The sequence below is a fragment of the Nannobrachium achirus genome (genome assembly GCF_963921795.1).
Source record: "Nannobrachium achirus genome assembly, chromosome: 13".
NCBI lineage: Eukaryota > Metazoa > Chordata > Actinopteri > Myctophiformes > Myctophidae > Nannobrachium > Nannobrachium achirus.
In genome coordinates, this window is record NC_137833.1 from 64679941 (window position 1) to 64702521 (window position 22581).

General features: G+C 42.3%; 1 protein-coding gene across 1 annotated transcript in view; it reads right to left on the reverse strand.

The window, feature by feature from the left end:
• Nucleotides 1-22454, reverse strand: part of LOC308296554 (cerebellin-1-like) — a 40677-nt gene extending 18223 nt beyond the window's left edge. The window contains exons 1-3 of the mRNA XM_080739850.1: nt 22367-22454; nt 20206-20310; nt 6402-6488 (exon numbers count right to left, since the gene is read on the reverse strand). Of these exons, the coding sequence (XP_080595976.1) occupies nt 6402-6488; nt 20206-20310; nt 22367-22406 (232 nt within the window). The 5' untranslated portion in view covers nt 22407-22454. The remainder of the gene's footprint in view (nt 1-6401; nt 6489-20205; nt 20311-22366) is intronic.
• Between the last annotated feature and the right edge of the window lie 127 nt (nt 22455-22581).

The window sequence follows — 22581 nt, forward strand, 5'->3', positions numbered from 1 at the left end:
TGTCTCTCAATTAACAAAAATAAAATCCAATCTCTTTTGACAAATTCTCAAAATGTAAAAATAATAAAATACATTACAATATTCTCATCATGAAAATAAAATAATAAGCATTGTATTAAAGGACAGCTCCTCTCTAAAACACTAATTTTCCTACTTATATTGATCCAAAAAGACTGTCCATGGGGTCTAACAAATGCCCCTGTTGTCCAGTTTCCCCAGCAGAACCCAGCAGCTGTCATAAGATAGAGTTGAGCCTATTAAGCCTATCACTTTTACACTATTTGTTGTGGTCAAAAGTGTTTTTATTTTTCATGAATGTGGTACTAGTTGTCATTACAAACACATCCATGCCATCGTTGTCCCACATAAGCCATCACCCTCTGCTAAACAGATGTTATGCTTTTATGTGTTTTGCCAGGAAAATATGCCCTGTGATTGGCCAGTACAGTCACTTTGATTGGCACCTGTGCCAAATGCTCCCCCCAAAACATTATTTATGAGAGTGTGGTGGCTTGTGTTGGACAACCAAGGCATGGATGTGTTTGTAATGACAACTGGTAACACATTCATGAAAAACAAAATCACTTTTGAACACAACAAATAGTGTAAAAGCGATAGGCTTAAAACTCTTAATATGAGAGCTCTGGGTTCTGCTGGGGAAACTGGACAACAGGGGCATTTGTGCCTAATAGACCCCATGGAGAGTCTTTTTGGGATCAATATAAGTAGGAAAATGAGCCTAGAAGTGTTTTAGGGAGGAGTTGTCCTCTAAAGTTCTCTCTCACCAATGGCATCCAAATAAAATGCTCCTCTAAACACCAGGAATGGTGTTGCAGACAGAGGGCAAACCCAGCACACACTAGAAATGAAGATGAAAATATGCTCACTCAGCAGCCTATTTTATTAAAGGCTAAATATGCGTAAAAACAAAATAAAAGCAGCACACAGCCATCTAAATTGGTGAAATAAAACAATCAAGTTCTATTTACAGTGTAAACTGTATCCCATGTAGTCAACCAGTTAGATTAGCTTGGAACAGTCTGCTATGCTACTAGCCAAACATTTGGGCTAACATTAAAGGCAATGTGCTGACTTCAAAGGCTTTGCCAATTAGCAGCTAACCACTGCATGGCTGTTTAGCTGTAGCCAAACAAAGTTTGTAGCAACTCACCAAAGTAATTGGAATCAAACTCTCAGCCCTCTCTGGAACGCTGAGGTGATGGCAAGTTGTATGTGTGTGTGTGTGTGTGTGTGTGTGTGTGTGTGTGTGTGTGTGTGTGTGTGTGTGTGTGTGCTGTCTGAGAGGCTTCTATATTTATATCTGAAGTTATCAGTCAATTGAGTTCTGTGACTCAGTGTGTATCTCCTTTAGTGCAGGTGGTTCTGTGAGAATGGGGATTCACAGGCCCGGGTTGTATATGAGGCTAAATATAAGCTAAATGGTATTCCATTCTCAGCCAACTATAATGCATTCCCTTTGTTTTCACCTAAAAACCGGATTAATTCTTCAAAATCACATCAGACACATCACAGAGGCAGCGCACTCAAGGTAATGAGTGATTTATTGTGATTTCTCCATCACAATGCTTTGCCACTAGGCTACTCACACAGACTTTGCACTGTGTAGCAACTTTTCAGAGTAATGAATATGCTGACAGACAGACAGAATAAAAAGAAACCTGTCCACTGTTACTGTCCAGTCAGAGACCACATCACAGCTCATATAACAAAAAAAACTTCCTCCTATCGCTCTCTCCCTCTCCTCCGTTGTGAGCTTGCAGATATTTTTCAGACGCTGAAACTTGTAGGATGAGTCAGTGTGATGCCGGCAGTGAATCACTGCAGTCAGACGTATAATAGCCTATTATATTATTGAATAACCTGTTACTGTCCAGTCAGAGTCCACAAATACACACTCGCTCATAATGTAAAAAAAAAAAAAAAAAATTACTCCTCCTATTCGGCTAATCCCGCCAGCAGCGTCAGTTCTGCAAATGTAAAGGTATGGCAACATGGCTGTTGTCTTGCACGTGTGAAGGCACGCATGCAAGACACCAGTCATGTTGCCAATACTTAGCTACAGGCACGATGAATTTATTTTAAGAAGTACATTTTATTATTTTCCCCTGTAATCGAGGTATGGTAGCTACCATACCCATGTGTGCCTCTGTACTCCGCTCGCTGCCTCGCTCGCATCCATCGGTGCGTTATATGCTCTGTGTTGCAGATAGATAGACATTTTTTTACGACTTTATATCACCATCCCCGTAGTTAATGTCCAGAAATATGCTCCATATAAATGACGTTCCAACCCGCATCTTCCAGGTGGCTTTTTTTTTTTGGCATTTCACCTCGCTATAAAAAATAAAAACATTATGATTTAACTTCAGCCGATTGGCTGTGCCGCGGGACTCAATGAATATGCGAACAGACGATAATTCAATGCATGTCTCATTAAAAGCAATATATATTTTATAGTTGAAGGGCAAATACACACTAAGGGTGCGTTCGGAAATGCGCACTCAACGCACTGGTGTGCCATGTTGTCGTTCGTTTATTCGGTGCACTTGGTGCGTTGTCGTTCGGAAATCCAGTGCGTGGCGCACCAGTGTGTTGAGTGCACGCACTCACCAACCCTACTCAGAAGATGGGGTTTGACGGTGTGGTGAGGCAGTGCGGTGTTTTGATTGGTTGGTTTTCATGGCCATGTCTCGAACGCTTCTCAGCTGTGAACAATGGAGGAAATTACCGCAAAATGCAGCATTTGCAGCTTAATTGGTCGTTTAGGGCTTGATAGTTTCACACACATTAACGTGTAAACTAACAGCAGGTATGCCAATTCTATGAATTACATCTCCTTTCAATATCAATGTTACGTTAGCATACTTAGCAACTGCTGCTTTTCAGAAAGTTTACCTTCAGAGTTCAGAGTGAAAAAGCGCTCAGATGCCTGTTAAAACTGGTCGTTCGTAAATAAGCCACACTGAACGCACTCTCCAACGTCACGCCCATTGCACTCACTACACTGAGCACACACCCGGTGCGGGTTTCCGAACGCACCCTATATATAGGCTGGGAACGTGACACATTTTGCTTGAATTCATTCGTTGTCAACTTGTCATGTAAACAGTGTTAATTTTGTCAGACATTTTTGATTTAGTCTTAGTCTTAAGACTAAGTCATACAATTTAGACTTAGTCTGGTTTAGTCTTCTGAAATTGTTTTAGTCTAGTCTTAGTCTAGTCGACTAAATATCAAAACATTTTAGTCTTAGTATATTTTTAGTCTTTTAGTCGTAGTCTTTTGGAATTAGTCTTAGTCTTTTAGTCTTAAATGATGGGTTAAAAACAACCCAACTTGAGTTATTTTTTAACCCAACACGAGGATCAATAGTGGACCAGCCCAACAGTAGTTAATTTGACCCAACAAAATGGGTTGCTAATTTTAACCCACGGGTTACATATTTAATCCAATTGCTGGGTCAAATGTATTACAGCCCTGGGTCAATTCTACCCAATGAATTGGTTAAAGGGGCCCCATGCTTTTCAAAATATATATTTTACATAAATATTGGTCCATAATACAGTTTCATACAGGTTTTAGCTCAAACAACCACTCGGATATTTAAATTTCATGTTCTGTCTTTCCAACCATTTCAAATGCAAAACTAATATTTAATAACCCTATGCATAGGCGATTTTAAGGGGTGTCCTAGGGTGCACGTGCAACCCCTGGCCGCCAGGCGGCCATTTTGATTTTTATTTTTTTTGTAATGTAACTTTACATCCACTCAGACCGAATACAACAACACCCCCTAGTGGTAGTGATAGAGGCTGGCAGCTCCAGGCAGCCCCCCCCCTCCCCTCCTGATGTGATGTCATATCCACGCGCCAGTATTGAAATTGAAAACAACATCTGTTAAAAATAAAGCATGGAGTTCGAGCTCTTCACTACTATGGACGTGACTACCGGTAGATATTATAATATAGCTGCTTGCCCTGAAACATCACATGGAGAGGATCATTTTGTACCTGACTTTCCTCTACAAAACACAGACCTCAGGCTCTATCAGCCAGGACTCTTGTCTCACTGTGCGTGACTGAACCATTTCCTCCTGACCAGCCCAAGGTAAGACTAAGACAGTCAGATCATGCTTTTATAAACCCTATTATATTAAGCCCAAAATGGTTCTGCCGCCGTGTAGAACCGAACACAGCAGCGGATTATTACCGATGTGATATTCTGTATAGAACACTGGACACACTCATACAACAGCTTGAGGGGCGCTTTTCTGAAAACGATTTCATATCCTCCAGTGTCTTGCTGATGTTGTAACCTCAGATAGCCCTTCAGAAAAAAGTGTGACAGACGTATGTCAAACATACACTCTTGATGCAGATGTTCTGAAAGCTGAAATCTCTGTAATGACTTCCATGTACAGGGAAGAGAATGTGCGCAAAAAAAAAGAAATGGAGGACACGACACTGTTTGAAAAGAAACTTGCTTTTTTTCAAGAGAAGGGAATGCATAATTCTGATTCATTTGGTACATTAAAACACGTCTACACACTGTACCTCACCATACCAGTTACGAGTGCTTCAGCTGAGCGCAGTTTCTCTACTTTGAGACAACTAAAAACGTATTTACGGACAACCATGACTGATAAAAGAGTGTCAGATATAGGCATTTTACAGATTGAGAAAATACACGAAATTAAAGTGCAGAAAATAATTGAAAGGTTTGCAAGTGTCAAAACCCGGAGGCTGCAGTTCATTGTGTAATAAGGATGTGTCTACTATTTGTTTTTGTGAAATGCTTATTTGACACTGTAAATGACTGCTTGATTGCTTGATGAATGATGATTAACTTGATGTTTGGCTTTGCTGCCTCTGTCTGCAAAATAAGTAAATAAATCCTATACTAGACATGCTCATGGTGTCTAGAAAAAGAAGCACCTGTTTTACACTTTTTTTGTTTATATTGTGTTACATTTGGGTACAAAATTAACTGCAGAAATCCGCTAAAACAACATTACAAAACCGCTAATATCCGCATTTTTTGGCTAGAATCGCCTATGACCCTATGGTTGGGTTAAAAAAATATTTTGACCCAAGTCTTGAGTTTGCATAAAACAACCCAATACCAAACAAATAACACCGAATGGGTTAAATATTTCATAACTCAATGGTTGGGTAGATAAAATAACCCACCAATTTTTTGTGTGGTCTTTCAGGCTAAATATAACCACATGACTCTGAACAACTAATTTTTCTACTGTGCAATATAAAAAAGAGTCCCAATGCAATACTGAGTTCTAAAAAAGAAGAACAAAGAAAAAAAAAATACCATCTTGGCTGAAATGCCATTGCACCTTAATATACAGTAGCAAATACGATACTTATGTTAATGTTCAAGTAAACCTGCTAGGGCTAGGCTACAATGCTTAGTGTGTACCACAGTGCCACTGCCAGGTACAAAATCTCTGCTCTGCAATAATATAGTAACAGAATCAATCACATATGTCTACTACTCTCTTTGAAAAGAACAGATAAGTGCCTACATTCTCAAAAGTAAAGATAAAAGATGTATTTGGGTTTAATTCCATTAGTCTTGGTCTTATATTTAAGCTTAGTCTTAGTCTTAAGACTAAATCATAAATTAAGATTTAGTCCGGTTTAGTCTTCTGAAATTGTTTTAGTCTAGTCTTAGTCTTAGTCAACAAAATTAACATGAACCAACAACGAGGTTTTTTGGGTAATAAATCCAAAACGAGACTGGCAGCGTTTCCAAGCGTCCTGGTATAAAAAAAACCCTCATACTGCTGGTGGGAAACTCGAAGAGTTAGCCCAAGAAATGGACCAACACCGCTGGAATATCATCGTCTAGCTATGTTGGAAAGGATTCTGCGAAACATCAACCGACGTAGACCACAAGCTCTATATTAGCGGCAAGAAAGACAAAACACAGCGTTTTTTTTTTTGTTTCTTTGTTCACAAGGACATTTCAATTTACAATTTAGGCATTTAGTAGACACTTTTTAATCCAATCCGATTGGTGGTGATTGGGGGCCCCGATCATTGTGGCTTGCTTACCGGTCTGGTTCTGACTTGTTCCGCCAGTGAATACGACCGAATAGTCTCAGGGCTATTTCTCCCTCACAACATCCCCCCGTGTTATTGAAATAATGTCATGCACATTTCTCCAATGCATACTACAGGTTTACTAGATGTTGTTTACTAGATTTAGGAGAACTTCTGAAGCTTTTCCTCCTGAAACGATGGATTATTTACATGTGAAAAAGCTAACCAGCATGTCAATTCCAGCGCTCCTCTCTTAGTAACTTGTTGCTAACACGGTATTGGACAAGGACGGGGTGGGGAGGGGCTTAGCGAAGGGCTTACCTGTCTTCAAGGTCTCCATTTTGGCCTCCATGTTGGTCTCACTGGTGTTCAGCTTCGTTTCTAGGGTGGACAACTGAGCACCATGAGCTGAAAAGGGTACCATCATTAATTCTGCTGTTCAGTGCCACAGAGATTTTGTGACACCCTGAACCGAATCGAAATAAATTCTGCTTTAAAAGTGGAGTATGAATTGGCCCTTATATGCTATTTGTAACCTGCCAGCACACAAATAAACTTATGAACCTCCAACATGAGTGCAGCTCTCCACTCCGACATGTCTCCTTTCCGACATGTCTCCATTCCGACACTAACCCTATCTCTAACCCTAACCCTAAACAGAACCCCCATGGGAGTGTCGCCACTCCGACAATAAGAAGTCAATTTCGGAGTGGCGACACGTCGGAATGGAGAGAGCCTCCCCTCCAACATATGTTCCCCTCTCGTCCTATTAACTCTTTTGCCGCTGAATGAGTCTTTTCCCCACCAGAGCCTGTCTGAGCAGATGGGGGGTGGCGTGGGTGTCTGCAGCAGAAGCCGCACCAGTAACACTCTGTTATCTTCAGCGCACATAAACAATAACGGTATTTTAAAAAAATGGATCTACTTTCTCTATTTCTCTGTCTCAAAACTGGTGCAAACTGAGGGAGAGGGGGAGCCTCTCGCTTCGTAATGGCGGCTCCCATAATGTTTTTACAATCCAATACCTGACAGCAATACCTGACAGCAGAGTGACAGCAAACAAGGTCATACAACATCATTGTGTGAGTGCGTGCGTGTGTGTGTGTGTGTGTGTGTGTGTGTGTGTCTGAAAACGTACCTTCACTTTCTTCCTTCAATTCCAACACCTGGTTTTCACTGGCATTTAGTCTTGTCTGCAGCTCTGACACCTTCTCTTCAGAGGCACTCAATTTGGCAGCCATTTCTGTCAATCAATCAATCAATCAATCAATCAATCAGGCATACAGGACTTTTACTTGTAACAGAGTGTTTCTAGCAATATTGATACTTTTACTTTCCCACCACTGGTGACATGTGCTGTAAGTGGTGTGTCGGTCATGAATGAACGGTTCAAATGAACCAGTTCTTTATGGTGACCAAAATGAACCGGGTCACCATACGGAAAAGAACCGTTCAACCGTTCACAGCGTTCAGTTGCAAAACGCGACGAGAGAGACGGTTCATTCACCGTTCATCTTTCCTTATTGTGAGCTTTAGGGCGGCTCTCCCTCAGAGACATGCAGCCTTCCTGATTGGACTAAACAATGTGAGGAGGGCAGGACTGTTTACTGTGTGTGTGTGTGTGTGTGTGTGTGTGTGTGTGTGTGTGTGTGTGTGTGTGTGTGTGTGTGTGTGTGTGTGTGTGTGTGTGTGATATCAAAGACTACTGATCCTGGTGTATATGTCACTTTTTTTGGGCACAAGGTGGAGCAAGCGGCGCCTCCTTTGAGGAACTAGGAATAATTTGACTGAGGTTAGGGTTAGGATTAGGTTTAGGTTTAGGCATAGTTTTACTGAGGTTAGGGTTAGTGTTAGGTTTAGGCATAGTTTTACTGAGGTTAGGGTTAGGTTTAGGCATAGTTTTACTGAGGTTAGGGTTAGTGTTAGGTTTAGGCATAGTTTTACTGAGGTTAGGGTTAGGATTAGGGTTAGGTTTAGGCATAGTTTTGCTGAGGTTAGGGGGGTTAGTAGTGATGCGCGGGTCAGTCTTTTTCATAGCCCCCACCGCCCACAGCCCGCACGGAACGTAACCCGCCCGCCCGCGCCGCAGAACAATCTACAAATCAACGAATCCGCCCGCCCCGCAACCCACATTTAAAAAAAAAGATGGTATATCATCTCCACAATAGCTCATCTTTATATATGGCTCTTCTAAGTACCCAAAGTCGCTTTACAGAAAGGTCTACAGTAGCACAATATTGTCATAGGCTAAATAAACAAACGTGGTGTTCAAATTCTGGGTTTAGCCTATTTGACAGCATAAAGACATTCATTCTCTCTAAATCGCGAGGGCATCGTCAGGGTAAGAATGGCGTTTCAGGTTTTATGTCAATCATATTTATACCGCGCCTCGCACTTCAAACAGACAGCAAAAGACGGACAATATTAAATCCTGTTGGTTATTGATTAATCGCCAGATTGGAGAGATGGGAGCGACTCGAGGTGAGCGTGGTTCATTCAGTATAAAAATCTGTCTCACTAGCGAAAGTTGTTTCAAATCGTATCCGTTGACTGGCTGGTTATATAACTTGACTGACACAAAGTATTTATATACAGACTTGTGTGGATGACAGAGACATTTAAGTGAAATCCTGATCAGCGACACGCGCTGAATTGTTTGCGCATTCTCCTCTGCTCATGTTGTGTGTCTGACTGGCTGCTATGTGCGCAACAGTGACCAGATGCTTGGTATATTGAGAAAAATCTGTCCATTTGTTCTTCCTTCGTCCCATTTAACGCTTTATTATAGCTTAATTTTCCCACATATTAGTTACTGTAATATTGTTTGGGCTGCAACATGTCCATCATTTTTAACACAAATTCTGATCATTCAAAAAAGGTTTGTGAGAATGATTTCTCAGTCAAATAGATATGAGCCATCTGCTCCTCTCTTCATGAAATATTCATTATTGCCTATTGACAAAATAAATATTCTACAAACCTGTTTGTTTATGTTTAAATTTAAAAAATGCAAACAAGACATTCCATTTTCTTTTCATAATTTTTTTCAGTTAACTTCTGACATTCACTCCTACCCCACAAGGCAAAGGGATGATTTTGATTTACCTCTTTGTCGTACTTCAAAACATCAATCATTTATCAAATTTAGAGGCCCTCATTTGTGGAACTGTCTAGATGCTTCACTGAAGTTAGCAATATCCTTGCCAGTATTCAAAAAACATCTAAAGCTATATCTTATTTCGTCCTAACTGTAGTCAACATGATTTAGTTTACTGATGTGTTTTCTTTATGTTTTTTCTTCTTCTTTTTCTCTAGTCTTTTGTTCTTTTGTGCAGTTTCTGTGTTATTATCTTTTCATTGCACAGCTGCCCCTGTTGTGGTTTTCTACTGTATTGTTATTGAACTTTTAAAGCTGTAATTTTTATTAACTCTTCCAATAAGGGAAGGATTCCAAATAAGCCTGATGGCTTCTTCCTTTCCTCGCACTGCATTTTGTTCCCATGTATATAATGTTACATGTTTTATATGATGTGCTAATAAACTAAACTAAAAACTAAACTAAACAGTGCAAGGCGAAAATGTTGGCAAATGTGGTTCGCGGCCCCAGCAGGAGCGGAATTGGGACGGTCCTCGCACCAAGGAGCGCTCCAAGCCTCTCTGGCGCATTTTAAAACTTGCTCGCTCATGCTCGTATTCAAAATGTTGTATTCTTATTCTTATAGGCCTACTCGTATTAAGAATAAAATGCAAATAAGAGCAGGTGATTATTCTTATTTATTTTTTGCACATGAGAGTGGTGATAACCCGCCCGCCCGCCCGCCGCCCGCCAATTGAGTCTGAAACCTTGACCCACCCGCCCCATTGCGGGCGGGTTGGCGGGCGGGTGGGGGCACCGGGGCGGCTCGCGCATCACTAAGAGTTAGGTTTAGGCATTGTAGCATTCACCAGGTTAGCATTCACCAGCGTGGGACATGGGCTTCTTCGAGGGACTGCCCATAAGGTGGACTAAAACAAGCAGTCCAACCCCAATCTTACTGGTACCTCAAACAAACTGTAACATATACATTCCTGCACTGTCTACTTCGAGTGATCTCCAAACATGTAAACTGTTTTCACCCATCTCAACTGTACATATTTAATTGTGATTGTATTACAGTATATTGATTGATTGTATTATACTGTGTACACTTCTTCTTTGGCAATGTAAATGTATGTTCTCTCATGCCAACAAAGCCCTTTGAATTGAATTGTGTTGAATTGAATTGAATTGAATTGTGGGGACCTGGGGGGGACTGGGAGTGAGTGACCGACAGTCTGAGCCAAATGCTGAGAACGACATGTGAACAGAATGAAGGCTACTTAGTTTAGTTTAGTTTAGTTTATTTGATCACTCACATACATGGGTCATACATCCACTTACAGGTTACAGGTGATCAAAAGGAATAGGCTGAAGCTGAGTGAATACAACATACAAACTCTGGCTCCTTGACTGTGACTATGATGACAGTACTCAACAGGACACACAAGCAGCATTGTTATGTATGCTCCAGCAGTGGAACTCCTATGTTAATTTGTGCTGTTGATAATCGGTCGTTTTGTAAAGACGTGTGAATTGTTTTTGATCGATGCAGCACTCCAGTGGCATAAATTAACTCACATTAAACTCACATTAAGTACTGTACTTAACACATCGGGTGCCCACGTGGTGTCTACGCGTCAATCTCTTTGATCTTTACGAGTGCCCAACGACGCGTTTGACGCGTTGTACAGTAAACTATACTGTACTGTAGCTACTGCACTTGGCTACCGCGGTGATGAAACAACTCCATTTCCCAACATGCAGCGCGCAATTACGTCACCCGGACGTGCTGTGTGGCTCGTTGACTTCCTGTTTACCGGCTGCACAAAAGTGCTGTTTTCTCCGGATTCCCTTCCTTTTTTAATTTTTTCTCAAAACGGCAGCCTCTTCTACATGCCGTAACACAAACACTGTGGCTTAGAAATTATAAAAAACGGTCCTGACTGAAAGAAAAGATTTTCGCGAAATAAACAGGACATACTCGGATTACATTTACTCGGATTACTTTTCTCGCCAGTACTCTCGCCGGTAGGTAAAATGACGCGTTGCCATGGGCACCAGCAAATTAGACGTCAGAGATCACGTGGGCATCCGATGTGTTAAGCCCCTGTACATTTGAGTTATTTGTACTATACTTAAGTAATACCAATTTACACTATACTTGTACTCCACTACATCTTGGATCCAAATATAGTACTTTTACCCCACAACATGTATTTCAAAACTGAGTTACTTTGAAGATTTTGATTATTATTATCTATCTATAAATGCGAGAAGTCTCTGTGAGTCTGTCTGTGTGTATGTAATCCGCGTATCTCGAGAACCGTTCGTCCCACCGGCTTCAGATTCGGCACGCGCGTTCCCCGCCGCAGCGCGGAGTGCAGTGCCCGGCCTCGACCCGACCCGATGAACGATTTTCCAGAAACGGCGCGAAACGTTAGGAATATCCTTATGCAGAGCTGATGTTGACATCAGTCTGTTCCGGAGGAAATCGGCACAAGCGCCGACTCATTGTGACATCACATCATAAAGGGCTCTGACATCACGTACGCCAACTGAACAACGGGCATGATGGGTATTGCCTAACAACCAGAAGGGCATCATTCCCCATGGGTGGCAAAGCGAGCAGGCTGCGTATTACTGCTCAAGAAAAGCAAGCAGGCTGCGTATTACTGCTCAAGATGAAGACAGACAGATACAGAGATATCCATATATGGGCATACAATGGACGCAGACAGAAATATATCTCCATATATGGGCATAAATGGACACAAGCAAACAGATAAATGGGGTTTGCGTTAAAGGGTGGGGCATTCTTTCCATATTTACATTGTTCTCGAGTAGGCCGGTCCCCGACTGGACGATTGGCCACTCGAAGGGGAGAGATCTCCATATATGGGCATAAAAGGGACTCAGACAAGCAGATACAGAGATCTCCATATATGGGCATAAAATGGACGCAGACATTCAGATATCTCCATATATGGGCATGCTATCTCCATATATGGGCATAAATGGACACACGCAAACAGATGGTCAAAACGGGTCCTATGACAACAGTTATGATGGGGTTTGCATTAAAGGGTGGGGCATTCATTCTCTATTTACATTGTTCCCGAGTAGGCCGGCACCCGACTAGACGCTTGGCCGCCCAAAGAGCAGAGATCTCCATATATGGGCATAAAATGGACGCAGACATTCAGATATCTCCATACATGGGCCAGAGGTCGCGCTAGGATTTTTAACAGCCGGTCACTGTGACAAGCATGATAAAAATTTACCGGACATCTGAAGAAAATACCGGACATTTTAAATTACAAGCAGGTGCACAAAAAGCCAATAGCAACAGTTGAAGTATTAGGCCTACTCACTGCATAGTTGGGACTGAAAACGAATTGAATGGAAAAAGTAGGCTAAAAAGAAAGAAAGAAAGAAAAAAAACGATTCAATCTTGCATAAGGGAATTAATTATATATTGGACTAATCGCGCAGGCTGTCTGCATGTGGCACACTGCTTTCACAACAAGGTCTTTCTGTTGCATCATCTTTGACGCCAACAGTACAACCATGTCTTGACTTAAGAATATTGAAAAATATCAATTGCTTCATAAGGTTGATGGATTCATCTGGCCAGCAATGAATCCAATACTCACTGTCGAGTGGTGACACAGACAGACAGTGCGTCCGTGCGCATGTTATGCAACTTTTGGAGAGTTGAAAAGGCTCTTCCTACTGTCTCCACTCCATCTCCTCATAAAGAACTTATGGGTTGATTGCTGACCGTGCGTGCATTTCTTAATTCCCATGGCTTTACATGCAGTGCGTCGCAAACTGACACTGAAATGAGCAAGTGAGGGAGCGAGTGAGCGAGAGAGAGAGAGAGAGAGAGAGAGAGAGAGAGAGAGCGGGCGGGCGAGCGAGCGAGCAAGCGAGAGAGAGAAGGCGGGCGAGCGAGCGAGCGAGAGAGAGAGAGAGAGAGACAGAGAGAGAGGCAGCCTGTGCAGACAGCGATAATAATACATGACCATTGGTTTTTCAATCGGTCAGAATGTCCGGAAGGAATTTTATTTTCCAGTCTTGATCATAAAAAAACGGTCAAAACCGGCAATTACCGGTCTAACGCAATCTGTGATATGGGCATGATATCTCCATAAGTTATAATGGGGTTTGCAATAAAGGGTGGGCATTCATTCCCTATTTACATCGTTCCCGAGTAGGCCGGCACCCGACTAGACGCTTGGCCGCCCAAAGCGCAGAGATCTCCATATATTTCCATAAAAGGGACACAGACAGACAGATACAGATACAGAGATCTCCATATATGGGCATAAATGGACACAGGCAAACAGATGGTCAAAACAGGTTGTATGACAACAGGTATAATGGGGTTTGCATTAAAGGGTGGCGCATTCAGCATAAAATGGACGCAGACATTCAGATATCTCCATATATGGGCATGATATCTCCATATATGGGCATAAATGGACACACGCAAACAGATGGTCAAAACGGGTCCTATGACAACAGTTATAATGGGGTTTGCATTAAAGGGTGGGGCATTCATTCCCTATTTACATCGTTCCCGAGTAGGCCGGCACCCAACTAGACGCTTGGCCCAAAGAGCAGAGATCTCCATATATGGGCATAAAATGAACGCAGACATTCAGATATCTCCATATATGGGCATGATATCTCCATATATGGGCCTAAATGGACACGCAAACAGATGGTCAAAACAGGTCCTATGACAAAAGTTATAATGGGGGTTTGCATTAAAGGGTGGGGCATTCATTCCCTATTTACATCGTTCCCGAGTAGGCCGGCACCCGACTAGACGCTTGGCCGCCCAAAGAGCAGAGATCTCCATATATGGGCATAAAAGGGACACAGACAGACAGATACAGATACAGATACAGAGATCTCCATATATGGGCATAAATGGACACAGGCAAACAGATGGTCAAAACAGGTTGTACGACAACAGGTATAATGGGGTTTGCATTAAAGGGTGGCGCATTCATTCCCTATTTACATCATTCCCGAGTTGGCCAGGTCGGGCGGCCGAGCTTCTAGTTATTATAAAACATACATTAACCAATTCAGTATACAGACATGTTGACATGGCCATTTGAAAAAAAACAATGTAAACGATCTGCTATTGTTATACGGTACATTTGAAAACTGTAAATGGGACATTCTGCATAATGAGTACTTTTGGTACTTTAAGTACATTTTGATACCAATACTTTTGTACTTTTACTCAAGTACATTTTGAATACTGGACTTCTATGGCTAATTGTAACAGAGTACATCTACATTGCAGTATTGATACTTTTGCTTAAAGCTGTACTGTGGAAGCTGCTCAACTAGTGGTCAGTAGCGGTATTGCTTATTTCGGCCGTTTTTCGCCCGGAGTCGCCGCGGACCACCAGAACGGGGGTCCGTGGACCACCCCGGCCGCCGCGACCACCTCCGCCTCGCCGATACGCGTCCGTAGAGCCGTCTCCCGTCATTTTTAGACCAGGATTGAGGGAGTAGCAATCAAGATTCCTTCACCAATGTAAACACAGTTGCTGAGGGAAGCTACTTCCTGAAGAGACCGGTGGTGTATGATCTACGCTGTGATTGGCCGGTAGTGTATCATGTAGGAGATGACATCATTTTGCCGGGAAATACAGCCCCTGTCAAGGCTATGTAGAAAACATATAAAGAAAAGGCTTTTGGGGCTGAAATTAACGGAGTGGGTGTTCTAAAACTTTAGCGATTTAATAGTTAGGACAATTTTAAGATTTGTTTTATTAAAAAAAGTACAAAGTATAACTTTAAGTAAATAATGGAAGTATTTATTATAAAAAAAAAATTAAAAAAAAACAAAAAAACACTGGAGCATGCTCATTCACGCACGCACAGGCGGTGCCATGGCATTGGTCCGAAGGTTCATTAGTCCGAAGGTTCATTAGTCCGAATTTGTTAAGAATACTATGCCTAACTCTAACCAACCTCAATCAAACCCTAACCTTAACCTCAGTAACCCTAACTAAATTCGGACTAATGAACCTTCGGACTAATGAATCTTCGGACTAATGAACCTTCGGACTTATGGGCAGTCCCCGCAGAGGCAGTCTCTCTCTAATGGATTTAGCCTTCTTTGACCGAAACAGGCAGAGAGGAGAAGGTGTATACTGTATGTCTGTCTGTCTGTCTGTCTGTCTGTCTGTCTGTCTGTCTGTCTGTCTGTCTGTCTGTCTGTCTGTCTGTCTGACTGACTGACTATCGTTCACGCAGCCAGTCAGTCAGTCAGCCAGCCAGCCATTCAGTCAGTCAGTCAATATATCAGTCAATACCTGCATTTTTCTGGGTGAGATCCTGCACCTGGTTGTTGCTGGCAGCCAGCCTCTCTTTCAGCTGCACCACAGACATGGCCAGGCTGTGCATCTTGTCCCTCACTCCGGTCACCTCCCTCCACATGTTTGCTTTGGAGGGGCTTCCTGGATCAAAGGTAAGATGAGTTAGTGTTGTCACCTCCCTCCACATGTCTGCTTTGGAGAGGCTTCCTGGATCAAAGGTAGGAGGGGTTAGTGTTGTGCTCCTCAAAGGACAGCATTTGTTTTGTTGTGGAAGAGACAGTAGCCTCAGGAACCCAGGCTTTTCATTCTCCTTCAGCTCAAAAAGAAAAACCTGGGCTAACGTGTTGAAATGTCAGGCATAGGGAGTGGGAGTCAACCGTAACCAACCAGAGTGTAAGGGGCGTCGCTCTAAATCTTGTGACGTTAGGGCCAATAGGATCTCCCGCTTTTATTCAGCCGGGAGATTTGAATCCGTCCCTTTCGCCCAAATTCTGCGCCTCTCCCGGCAGGCTAAAGAGAAGAGATCTGTGCAGTGCTTGCTCTGCCTCATATTAACTCATTGACTGCCAAGGCCCGAGTTTCCCGAGTTATTACAGTACTCCCAGGCTGCCACAGCCCGAGTTTCCCGAGTTGGCAGCCATTTTGAATTTTTTTTTTTTTTTTTTTATAAAAAAATTTCCAAAAATGCCTAAAATGTATTAGGCATGATCGCAATCGCGAAATTGCATGTTTAGCCCCATAACAAACACATCTTTCAAAATGGCAAAATGTTTGTTTTGTCTGACTTTGAAGGCTTGTATCTCATGAATGCCTGAACGGATTTCCAAGCGGATTTTTTTGTTTGAAAGCTGTTAAAAAGTACTACACATATGGTGCATATATGGTGCATGGGCGTGCACGATCCATGCACTAACGTGCACTAAAAATGTATCCGTGCACTAGAAATTTAGGAACGTGGCAGTGTTTGTTTTGTCTGACTTTGAAGGCTTCTATCTCATGAATGCCTGAACGGATTTCCAAGCGGATTTTTTTGTTTGAAAGCTGTTAAAAAGTACTACACATATGGTGCATATATGGTGCATGGGCGTGCACGATTTTGATCCGTGCACTAGAAATTTAGGAACGTGGCATCCTGGTACTTGGCGGCCATCTTGAAAAGGGCATTCAATGAGTTAACTATGTGTTAACAACAAATAGTTAATGTTAGCATGGAAGCATCAGCAGCTACAAGTTGCTCATATCTACTTACTCTTGTCAGTTGCTCACAGCTAACTGGCATTACGGCAATTAATGTTAGTGTAGCACCCCACAGTTAGTATCAGCCATGAACCAGTTAATGTTAGTGTAGCACCCCACAGTTAGTATCAGCCATGAACCAGTTAATGTTAGTGTAGCACCCCACAGTTAGTATCAGCCATGAACCAGTTAATGTTAGTGTAGCACCCCACAGTTAGTATCAGCCATGAACCAATGTTAGTGTAGCACCCCACAGTTAGTATCAGCCATGAACCAATGTTAGTGTAGCACCCCACAGTTAGTATCAGCCATGAACCAATGTTAGTGTAGCACCCCACAGTTAGTATCAGCCATGAACCAATGTTAGTGTAGCACCCCACAGTTAGTATCAGCCATGAACCAATGTTAGTGTAGCACCCCACAGTTAGTATCAGCCATGAACCAATGTTAGTGTAGCACCCCACAGTTAGTATCAGCCATGAACCAATGTTAGTGTAGCACCCCACAGTTAGTATCAGCCATGAACCAATGTTAGTGTAGCACCCCACAGTTAGTATCAGCCATGAACCAATGTTAGTGTAGCACCCCACAGTTAGTATCAGCCATGAACCAGCGACAACAGCCCTGCTAATCGGGCTCAGCCCTATTGGCACGACTGGTTGTGCGTTGGACTGGCGAGTGGGAGTCCCGGGTTCAATCCCCGCTTCCGCGTATCACTACATTAGCGCTACTTAAGTTGTTAGACTACTAGTTAATCATGTTAGATTTATTCATGATTAACGTGTAAAATCACGATACAGTAAGTTAATATGATAGCAGAGCAGGCACTGCACAGATATTGTAGCAAGTCTTTGTACACAGTAATTACCTTTTTTAGCGCCACCAGGAGGCTGACTTATGTAAAACCTTTTTTTGATATTACTCATTCAGATTGAATTCAAATTTCATCAAATCGGTTCACAGTATCTCTGTCATGTGATCAAGACGGATCTGTTTGATTTTTCATATTCAATCTTGATTGACTAAGATTGACATCTAAAGTTTGCAGGACTGACCCGTTTTGAACAAACTGCCGCTGCGCCATCTGGTGGTGATTCCAAATATCTAATATCTTATTATAGAATCTCTTTGTTCCAATTGACCATAATTCATACCGCGGCCATCTTGGATCACATGACCACATGGGGTGGTAACACGTCAGGCCCTGCATTACAAACCATTGTAAACAATGGAGAGATGGTCCCAAAATATGAGTTCTATTCCACCTATTTATTTTGACCAAATTGACAAATTAGTAGATGACAATGTCAACATCCCCAAAAGGATTCAAAAGAAGGGCTACAGTAACAGGATTGAATGGTACATCCATGATATAGGTTGCAACGTTACAGTGTACAGACTTGCTATCTGTGCAGTGCTTGCTCCGCCTCATATTAACTATTTGTTAACAATAAATAAAACAATGTTGGCATGGAAACATCAGCAGCCACACATTTCTCATATCTACTTACAGCTAACTGACATTATGGCAATTAATGTTAACTCTTTTACCGCTTTGGACGTTCCCATTCGCCCCATTTTTCACGGCGGCGCGCCGCCAATAGTACGTTCTTTGGCTCGTTCTTTTGTACCTTGTTTTGATGTCTGTAAACTGATGAGGGGTCGCGCGGGTGTGTTAGGGTGACCATACGTCCTCTTTTGCCCGGACATGTCCTCTTTTAGGGGGCTGTCCGGCCTGTCCGGGGGGGTTTTATAAATTCCTTCAAATGTCCGGGGTTTTGCGCATATCACAGTTAAAGCACGGGCATTTACAATGCACGTTCAATGGTTCGTTTGGAAACACACTGTGAGAGGCGGGTTTCCACCCCTAACCCCAGAATGTGTATTATTCATACTACTCTCTGCCTGCGCTGCGATCCCCTCCCTCTGAGTCCCTCAGCCTGTCTCGCTTTCAGATCAGAGGCAGAGCAGCACGAGCTCGGCAGCAGCTCGCGCTGCTCAAGCCAAACGAACAAACTGCAAACGCAATTAATGCTGTTTCACTGATGAAATGCACAAAAGGTGCCAGTGACCAACAATGAGATGGAGCGTTCTGTCAGCAAAGCTGGTACTCTTCTGTGTCTATTTAGGCATTTACAAATAAAAGTTTTTCTGCTTCAAGCCCATATCAACACTGCAAAGTAGCCTACAAGACAGTCTGTGCGAGGTGAGAGCTCTTCTGCTAACTAAATTGACAGAATCTTTTGTACAACCTTGTAAAGCAGAACGGCGGTTTGAATAATGGGCTACCTCTCTTTTATTTAGTTACAAAGCTGAACGTTCATACAGGAGTCAAAAGGCATACTTTATCAGTGGATCTCTCTAGCCTATTAATAGATTTGTAAAGGGTCCAATTGGAACCCCTCAAAATGAATACATAACTAATAACATAATTGAGCTGTAAACTAGTAATATAAATTATTTTGGGAAAAAAAAAAAAAAAAAAAAAAAATATATATATATATATATATATATATATATATATATATATATATGCATGCGCCGGGTAGAGTGTCCTCTTTTTGGATTTTCAGAATATGGTCACCCTAGGGTGTGTACAGTTAACACACTGGACGTTAGCATCAATGGAGTAACAAAACACTTCCTTGTTATTATCGCTGGATCTATTGCTCTGTAGCGATTTAGTGGTCTTGACGGATGGAAGCCGACCGCGGCCATTTCACATTAATTCTTGCATGAGGCTGCCCTCTACTGCCAGTATAGCCAAAGTACACCTATTTAATGAGAAAAGAAAATAATAATAATAAAAGAAAATGAATACATCTTTGTCTATAACGTCGCAAAGGTAAGGTGCTTTTGCTGGCACCAGACCCAATAAATAAATAATAACATCTGGCAGTAAAACTGTTAACATTAATTAATCTCATTAATGAATGTTAGCGCTAATTAAGTTAGAATGCAAGTTAATCATGTTAGATTTTTTCATGATTAACGTGCAAAAATCACAATAAGTTAGTATGACGGCGGAGCAAGCACTGCACAGATATTGTAGCAAGTCTACACAGTAATGTTGCAACATATACGGTTATTGTAGCCCTTCTTTTGAATCCTTTTGGGGATGTTGATGTTTTCATCTGCCCATTTGGTCAAAAGAAATTGGTTGAACAGGACTCATATTTTGGGACCATCGCTCCATTTGTAATGCAGGCTCAGATATGTAGTCATGTGATCCAAGATGGCAGCGGTGTGAATATGGCCAATTGGGATTCAAAAGTGCTGTGCAACTGGAATGAATTGTCTCTGCTAGACCGCAACCATGGTTAGACACTATGTTTTGCACCCTGTGTGTGTGTGTGTGTGTGTGTGTGTGTGTGTGTGTGTGTGTGTGTGTGTGTGTGTGTGTGTGTGTGTGTGTGTGTGTGTGCGCGTGTGCGTGTGTGTGCGTGCGCATGTGAAAACGTACCTTCACTTTCTTCCTTCAATTCCAACACCTGGTTTTCACTGGCATTTAATCTGGTTTGCAGATCTGCCACCTTCTCTTCAGAGGCACTCCATTTGGCAGCCATTTCTGTCAATCAATCAATCAATAGTAGTAGTAATCTTTATTTCGGTCCATTAAAATCAATCAATCAATCTACATTACGTGTATATACAGCGTTATACAGTTGTCAGACACAGATATCTCCATATATGAGCATAAATGGACACAGGCAAACAGAGGGTCAATACGGGTCCTACAGAGATCTCCATATATGGGCATAAAATGGACGCTTAGAGACAGATAACTCCATATATGGGCATGAATGGACACAGGCAAACAGATGGTCAAAACGGGTCCTACAGAGATCTCCATATATGGGCATGAAATGGACATAGACAGACAGATATCTCCATATATGGGCATAAATGGACACACGCAAACAGATGGTCAAAACGGATCCTATGACAACAGGTATAATTGGTTTTGCATTAAAGGGCGGGGCATTCATTCCCTATTTAAATTGTTCCCGAGTTGGCCAGGTCGCCCACTAGACGCTCTAGTATTTATAATTTATAACATAGGCTATTCATATGCATATGTCTTTACGCTTTTTAGGATAACAGACAGTAGATGGGATAGGTTAACATTTATAAAAAGGAAAGAAAGAAAATAGTGCTTTATTTTTTTAAATTTTCTTATCCACAACTTTCCAACATCCCATAGTGCATTGCGCAGAAGTTGCACGGAGCTTCCGGCGCCGCAGCCGAGTGTGATCTACAAGCTCACAGCGGTTGCATCTGCGACGCGAGCTTGTATGTCTGCTGTTAACCGGAAGTGTGTTGCAAAAACATCTCCAGTAAATTCCCGCGGAAAGAGGTGGATAGAATGGTTGTTGTAAACTGCACAAAGTGCATTTTATACTCCATTGGAACATAACACATTCATAGCTTATACATCTGCTGCTTGAACGCAGACAGTGGAAATGCCCTGAAGCAAGCTGAGATTGTGATGTAATTGAGTGTGCTGCTATTCCAATAGCAGAACTACACTCCTCCGTCCTCCCGTCCTCTGAAGTCTCTACTCTCAAGGAGAACTTGCAATTCTGAAGTCCATACTCCCCAAGTATGCGTATTGATAATCAGCCTAAGTTTTGCTGTCTGTCCTTCCGTCCGTCCGTCCATCTGTGGTTCCGTTTGTGAACTGTGCACACCCACTCCCTAGATGCCATGCAGAGCAGAACCTCTGCCCCAAATTAATTGACATGGGCCTGTTATAGCGCCACCAGGAGGCAGATTTTAGCTCAACACATTTTTTAGCCAGTACTATACTTATTTTGCCCAAACATCACGCACATCAATACACAGTATGTCTATAATATATATACAATCTAAAACCTCCACCGGCTGTCAGTCAAACGTCACACTTTTGCCCTTCTCATTTCCGCCACCGTTGCCCCGATCTTTGCCAAACTTTGCACACACACTTCTTGGCTGCCAAACCACTACCTCCACCCCTCATTTCTCACATGGCCCTCTTCTAGAGCCACCATGAGGCCCATTCTTGCAAAACACATTTTTGGACACTGCTCCTACAGATTTTGCCCTAAAATCACACAAAGCAGTACACAGCATGTCTACAGTCATGTCATCAACATGGATCTGTCCCATATAACGCCACCATCAGGCCGATTTTTACATGCAACCTGATGGTCGCTTATCTCCCGATTTAGGGAGTCTTGTGTATTACCTTCTAAGTCGCTTTGGATTAAAAGCGTCTACTAAATGAAACAAATTGACACAAATTGGTACATATCTTCTATATCTTGGGCATTCTACTGGTGGCCCGCGGGCCAAATGCCTCCCATGTGGCCCCTGGAGCAATTTATCCTGAAAGTTATAGGTATGGCTTGAGCAATATGAAATGTAAGCTTACCTATTAATCGCAGTAATCCTCAATCATATTCCATCATATTCAAGTGAAGTTTAGAGCACTGCAGAGTGTGTGTGTGTGTGTGTGTGTGTGTGTGTGTGTGCGTGTGCGCGTGTGTGTGTGTGTGACCCAGCTGATCCTCGTTGACACATTGTTAATGCCTCAAAGAAGGCAGTTATGTGTCTGCATCTATTCTAAGACAACATTACCATACCTTCCATCTTCTGCTCCAAGCTCTGCAGCCTCTGTTCCATGGTGGAGACCGTCTCTCCCTGAGCCCCAACCTCTGACAAACACAACAGCAAGACTAGCAAAGCTCCACAGTTCTTCATGATGAGACCCATCATACCCACCTACCACTGTAGGTAGGTAGGTTAGGTAGGTAGGTTAGGTAGGTAGGTAGGTAGGTAGGAAGGTAGGTAGGTAAGT